The sequence below is a fragment of the Poecilia latipinna genome, unplaced genomic scaffold (assembly GCF_001443285.1).
Source record: "Poecilia latipinna isolate Pla-1442-1.1 unplaced genomic scaffold, P_latipinna-1.0 Scaffold3434, whole genome shotgun sequence".
Lineage (NCBI taxonomy): Eukaryota > Metazoa > Chordata > Actinopteri > Cyprinodontiformes > Poeciliidae > Poecilia > Poecilia latipinna.
In genome coordinates, this window is record NW_015116050.1 from 1 (window position 1) to 7315 (window position 7315).

The 7315-nt window shown below is 40.2% G+C and overlaps 1 protein-coding gene across 1 annotated transcript; it reads right to left on the bottom strand.

Annotated features, from left to right (window-relative positions):
- Nucleotides 1-910: 910 nt before the first annotated feature.
- On the bottom strand, nucleotides 911-7315 carry LOC106940969 (two pore calcium channel protein 2-like). The gene is made up of 3 exons (XM_015023868.1): nucleotides 6874-7315; nucleotides 1496-1551; nucleotides 911-1022 (listed from the first exon to the last, which is right to left on the bottom strand). The coding sequence occupies exons 1-3, from the start codon at nucleotides 7016-7018 to the stop codon at nucleotides 942-944; spliced, it is 282 nt and encodes a 93-aa protein (XP_014879354.1). The 5' UTR covers nucleotides 7019-7315; the 3' UTR covers nucleotides 911-941.

Sequence of the window (7315 nt, forward strand, 5' to 3'; positions counted from 1 at the left end):
GTGCGGAAGTCTTTCTCCATGGCCTCTCCATACTCCTCCCACGCCCAGATTTTTGCCTCAGCGACCACCCAAGCCGCATGCCGCTTCGCCCGCCGGTACCCATGAGCTGCTTCTGGAGTCCCACAGGCCAAAAAGGCCTGATAGGACTCCTTCTTCAGCTTGACAGCATCCCTCACCAAAGGTGTCCACCAACGGGTTCGAGAGTTGCCGTCGCGACAGGCACCAACAACCTTGCGGCCGCAGCTCCGATAAGCCGCCTCGGCAAATGAGGCACGGAACATGGTCCATTCAGACTCAATGTCCCCCACCTCCCCCGGAACGTGTTCGAAGTTCTGCCGGAGATGGGAGTTGAAGCTCCGTCTCACAGGGGACTCCGCCAGACGTTCCCAGCAGACCCTCACTACACGTTTGGGCCAGCCAGGTCTAACCGGCTTCCTCCCCCACCACCGGAGCCAACTCACCACCAGGTAGTGGTGAGTTGGCTCCGGTGGTGCCATTTTCATACAGATGAAAAATGATATGATAATGACATATTTTGGTTATTTGGAATATGTGAGGTACGATTAGTGTGTTTCTCAGCTGTCTCGATGATGTCATTGACTCTGGTGGAGGACATTGGTGAGCTGGATGAGGAGCAGAACCATGCTCCTCATTCAGACACAGTTTTCAGCCGAAAGTTGTGATGGAGATGCTCGGAGATGCCAACACTCCCAAAAAGTTGAGTTATGCTTCAGTAATGAAGCATAACTCAACTGGGAGTAATTCCAGTAATTCCATCTCCAGCGGAGTGTGCATAATCTCTTCATTTTCATTTATGGTGGTGTGAAACAGTGTTTGCCCCCTTCCTGAGTTCCTTCTTTCTTGCATGTTTGTCACACTTTCAGTGTTCCAGAACATTAAACCAATTTAAATATTAGTCAAAGCTGGTGAAAAGTGCAAACTCACCACTGGCATATTCTTGAGTAGTACCATCGATAGAGACGAAGAGACCTGGCATCCACCCGGTGGTTGATGGAGCGGTACTGAAAAAAGGCAGACTTTATCAATACAGCAGTGAACCATTTTCAACTAAAAACTGCAACAAAGAAAAAAGCTGTTAAAATCAATCGGAGAAAGAAAAATTATGTCTGATGCACAAACACCAAGCTTTGCTCTACAACAGTGTAGATCAAAATCAATCTACTTTTAGCACTGGGCATTAATGTGTTTAGCTTTACAAAAAAGCTCTTTATATACGGAATGTGTCTCAAGCAGATGTTTGGGTACATGCATCCTCCTCTATCGCTGATGATAGACTGGAAAGTGGATAAAGTGTGCTGTATGCCATATACAACATTAGAAAAGAAAAATTGTTTTTCCAATCCAAAAATGTTTCACTTTGTGCAACCTGACATGCAACCCCTTAGAAATATCATCCACCTAGGTGGACTGGAGAGCAGAACAACATTAGTCTTTTTAAATTAGAAAGAAATTAATAAACTTTGAGTACACTCACATGAATGGCATCTTCAACAAAAACAACTGCCTGCTGGATGTACAGGTCCTCATCATCTGAGACGAACAAAAACAGCAGAACCATCAAAATTCAGTCTGAGAAGTAGAAAACATACAGACAGCTAACATTGGTCAGGAGCTACTGTCGGTCAATGTAACATATTGAATTCAAGAATTAGCTTTTTGGGACAAGCTGGGAACATCAAAATAGATAAAACGGTAAGTAAAAAAGTATCTGAAGATGGAGATGAACAGATGGTCATACTTTAGTCCTCACATGGAACTGTGTATACTGTTTTTACCCTTTATGTTCTCCTTCTGGCTCAGAGCGACTCTGTTTAGCTGTGATTCTTCAAGAAGAAGCCACTAATTCCATTAACTTTTCACTTTTTATTAAAACATAAAAAGTTCTGATGAACAAATGATTCTTTCATTTGTATGAGAGTGCTCTGCCTTCCCACACCCCAGTCTGTCTCAGCTCTGGACATTAGAGCTTTACTCCTTCCGAAGTGAGGATACAATCCCACTGTAGGATCCAGATGAGCTTTTTTCTGCCTACTTTATGAGCTTTTTTTTCTGGATTAGACTGAAGCACAAAGTTTAGAACCATAATAACCTATCCACCAACATATTTGATTTGTTTTCATTTTGATAATGGCACTTGTCACAATGTAGTGTTGTCACTGGTTTATCAATTATTATCTGCATTGTGTCTTTTATGACTTTTTAGTTTTGTGTTGTTACGATGTAAAGCACTTTGAAGTACCGTGTTGCTGACATATGCTATACAAATAAACTGGATTGACTGACTAATGGATTGTGAAGTAGCTCAATTTTGTCAACTTGATGAGCTATCTTCCAACTAAATGCAAGTTGAATGATAATGGGATAATGAATGGGGAATTAATAAAGCTAACAATTGGATTGGAAGAGAATAATCTTTCTCTGGAGAAAATTTTGTATTTTTTATTGGTTATATCTATTAACCTCTGAATGAAACTGTGAGTGAAATCTACAGAGTCAAAAAAGGCTGAACACAAGACAGAATTTTCCCTCATTTGTGAGAATCTTGAATTCAAGGGCGGCATCAGGTTCTCCAGAGATAAACCTCCAGTCAAAATCTGAGACTGTAATATTGTTGAACATCTTTGTTACTCCTCCCATTGCAACTGCTGCCGTTTCTCCATACTAACAAGAATGAAGTTGTTCCTGTGGAATGCAACGGCTCTAGTCTCAGTGCACTGAACATGTTTCCCCTGGAAAAAAAAGCTAATGACTTTAATGAGGAAACCATTGATCACTTCACTGCTTTCAAACAGTGACAGGCAAAATTTCAGAATAATCAGACTTAAATATATTGCTAATTACCCAAGTGTTCTAAGATTATTGTTCTTGTGTTTGAAATAAAAAAAATGAATCTGAAGATAGCATCTATGAAATATGTTCAAAGTGCACCATGTTTTACTTTCAAGAAAATTAGTCATCATACCAATTTCTGTTTTTCTTAGATAAACTCATTGAAATTCTCTGTAATTTCAGAAAATTTTGCAACTTTTTCCACTATTATTCCAGATCATAAAGGAACCATTATTGACTAAAAGCAAAACCTTTTTTGTTTTAGAGGACCGATGTCACTGTTGATCAGTTTAATTGTATTTTCTCACTCAGTGGTAGCATCTTTCTCACGCTGTTGCTCTGCACCTAGAAGATTCTGGGTTTGAATATTGACCAGGGGTCTTTCTGCATGGAGTTACCATATCCTCCTTGTGCATGCGTGGTTTCTCTCTGGATACTCCTCCCGAAGTCCAAAAACATTGCTGTTAGTTATTGGTTGGTTGATCTCTCTAAATTGTCCTTAAACGAGAGTGTGTGCTTGTACATTAAGTTACAGCTTAATGTACAGGCACACACATAAGGTGACCCATAGAAGGTCACCTTAGACCTCCTGTAAGTCTAAGGTGATCAGAACTGTGTCTCAACTATTATGATCTGAGAATCACAGCATGTCTTAAGCATTTTTTCTGCTTCAGTTTAATTGGACAGACAAACCAACATGCTTTGGTCCGCCTAATACCCCTTTGGGGTTAATAAAGTAGTTTTAATCTGTACTCTGTTGTATTCAGGTGGAGTTTATTAGAGTTAAGAAGCCTTAGAGTAGAAACTGCTGTTTGACACAGAAACAACAATCAGCACATTCAGTCAAACATTTGTTGAGTGACTTCAATTGTTCCAGCTACATGAGTCAAAAATGTAGCAACATGTGGTTTGCTGACTCAATGTGTCACAGCAGGGTGTGTCAGGTTGACCATGGGTGCCTCTGAAGGAGCAGCCGGTACCTGAGACAGACATATACAAAAGAACATCTCACTCTGCAGAGATCAAGTCACACACAACCCCATGAGCTTCAGCGACAACTGCTGACAATACAGCAACATTTTGTAATGGCAGCAATTTTATGAAATGCTGGGGAGACTAGTTTTTGTTTCTTCATCTCATAATATTTAAACTTCTTAATTGAACCTTTACAAAGTTTACAAATCACCTTTCTATATTTGTAAAGTTCCAGTAAAGTATAGCTTTTAAGTCTTAAGAGCAAAAATACTGAATGTTAGAAAACATTCATGCTGCTTTAATTTAGTCATAAGAAGATTTGTGGGTGGGATGCACCAGTATGGTAGTTCAGTGTGAAGGGGCTTCTCCCTGTGCCTGTTTGGCTTCTGTCATTTCCTCACCAGTCCTGAAACATGCATGATAGGTCAGGTTAAATTAAGTGGAGATCCCTACCAGTGCAGGTGGTTGATGCTGTTAAAATGGGCCTGACATGAGTCAGTCACTCATGTCAGGCCATTCAAAGAAACAGTAAGCAAATAACAAATTTCTGAAAATCCCAATGTTAAATACAACACACAGTATCCGCCTTCTATACACCTTATTTCATATACATTGCATAGTGAGCTAAAACCTAACCATCCAGCTACATCAGTTCTGGAAAACCAGTCATTAAACTGAGAAAATGTCAGTTTAATGACTGACATTTTCTCAGTCAGTGTTAATTTGTGTTAACACAAATTAACACAAATTAATTTGTGTTAATTTTCTTATTTCAGAAAATTAACACAAAATATTTTCTAGGCCAAGGAAAAAGAAAACAGTCAACCCAACATTTGGGGGACTGTATGTGTTTCTTCTGTTAAGGCTAACAGGAACTTTTAATGTTTTGGATCTGCAATGATTTACAGAAACTTGACAAAACTCTGCAAAAATATATATTTGTTTTCTGAAAATACTGTCTTTAATTTACTCCTGACTGAAAAAAAAACTTCAAAATTGCACAACAGTCATTTTTTGCATTTTAAAGAGGTAGTATTATGCACTTTCTAGGCACACAGAACTATAAAATGGCACTAGTAACTACACTATATTGCCAATAGTATTTGTTGACCCATTCAAATGACTGGAATCAGGTGTTCCAATCACTTCCATGACCACAGGTTTATAGAAACAGTCTGATAGGAATACAGACTGTTTTCACAAATCTTCGTGAAAGAATGGCTTGCTCTCAGGAGGTCAGTGAATTCCAGTGTGGAACTGTGCAACAAATCTAGCCGTGAAATTTCCACAGTCAACTCTCAGCTGTATTATAAGAAAATGGAAGTGTTTGGTAACAACAGCAACTCAGTGGTAGGTCATGTAAACTGACACAGGGTGGTCACCGGATGCCGAAGCTCATAGTGCAAAAAGTTTGCAAACTTTCTGCAGAGCCAATCACTACATAGTCAACATTGTTAGACTATTTTTCAGACTCCTGTTCTCCCAACCCAGAAATGGAATTAGATACTTAGCAACCCTGAGCAGGAGCACTTAGTTTACATACTTTAGATCAACATTAGATTCTCTTCTTTTTTCTTTCTTTCTTTCTTTCTTTCTTTCTTTCTTTCTTTCTTTCTTTCTTTCTTTCTTTCTTTCTTTCCTTTGGTTTGTTATTTTGTTTGTATTTCCTTTTAATTAATGTAAAGCACTTTGTATTGACTTGTTGCTGAAAATGTGCTATATAAATAAAATTACCTTACCTTACAGACCTCCAAACTTCATGTGGCCTTCAGATTAGCTCAAGAACAGTGTGCAGAGAGTTTCATGGAATGGGTTTCCATGGTGGAGCAGCTGCTTCCAAGCCATACATCACCAAGAGCAATGCAAAGTATCGGATGCAGTGGTGTAAAACATAGAAATGGTTGCCATTGGAGAAAAAGGATTCCATAAACTTGCATAAAAAAATCAAGGCTGCACTCCAGGAAGGTGTTTGACAAAGAACTAACATTAAAACACAATAAAGCTGAAACCAGTTGTCTATTTTACATAATACCCCACTTTTAGGTTATAAAAAAAACGTTTTATGTCCTCTATATTTTCCCTGATTGCTGGTTGACATGTCAAAGGTGTTTTCCTCTTCTCTGCTCCAGATAGGCACCAGCTCACAACAACAAAACTTATCGGTCGATGGAGACTATCAGCTTTAGAGAAGTGACATGCTTCAATTTGTCTTGAAATTCTGTCAATCGTTGAGTTACTAATTTACTATTACAAGAGTTCTTATGACGTGCCAGAAATGCTTTATAGAAGTAAAAACTAAAACATAAGCAGGATTTTGGCCGAAGAAGTATGAGGTTTCAGGTTTGAATAAAGTGGAGCTCTGCAGTGAACTGAACAATAACTACTGTCTTCTTTTCTATGATCCAGTTGCAAGTGGTGCAATCTAGTTTATTTGTTCTGCAGCCGCAGCTATTTTATTTCACATTCAGCCAGGTTCTTGTTTGTGTTTATTATGACTGCTAAACGTTGAAAACAAGACGGCTTCTAACTTCAGTTATCACAGCCTAAAAAGATGAATTGTGAAAAACAGGCTCATCTAACACTAAGCCAGTTTTACTGAAAGCAGCCATGATAAAAGTGTTTGTCTTTTGTGAATGACATTTGAATGGCGGCTTTTTGGAAAAACAGCACTTATTTTAGGATTATTTTAATCCAAACGTCTGAGGAAAAACATTTAAAGGTTTTCAAGCAAGAGCAACACAGACAGAAAGGAGGGAAAGTTTCAAAATGAATCCAGCTTCCCTCATGTGGCCTCTCTACTGAGATCTAACGCTTTCACCTGAGAATATGACGTCACACCAGGATGTACATCAAGTCCAGATCGTTACTAAGAGTCTACTCGAGGTTAGTGCAGTGAAAATATGAGAAGTCACAACATGTTATTTCGTATCGCTTCTGGAAACATGACATTGTAACTACAGTCAACTGCAGCTTCCATCTACAGTAATAACCTGCTGATACAAGGACAATAATCAAGAGACGTCACACTGTCACTCTGCTGTCCCGTACCTCCATCCAAACGGCAGTAGTCCCTAGTAGTAGAGTAAGACATCCGCCTGCTGCCCCGCGAATCTCCGCCACTTCTGGCCGGGCCGGAGCCATAGTCCCCGCTGTGTTGGTCCTCAGCCCCGGTCAGCAGACGGTCCGTCTCCATCCAGGCGGTCTAGAACTGGTAAGGTAGACGTTCATCAGCGGCCAGAGCGAAAATTGCGGGTCCAGGTCTGGACGAGTTCGGCTCTTGCTGGAGTTTTAGAACTTGAGGAAGAACAACGTGCGTGAGCAGACGACAGGAACCTGTTTTTAGGAAGTCTCTGTGCTGCTCCTCCCTGCACCGCCCCGTCCTGAAGGTTGGGTAAAGTTTGGACTCCACCTCCAGCAGCCCGGCTCGGTTCGGCCCGCAGAGGTAGCTGATTCCCCACAATACATTCACTGAGCTGCTGGACAGAATCGG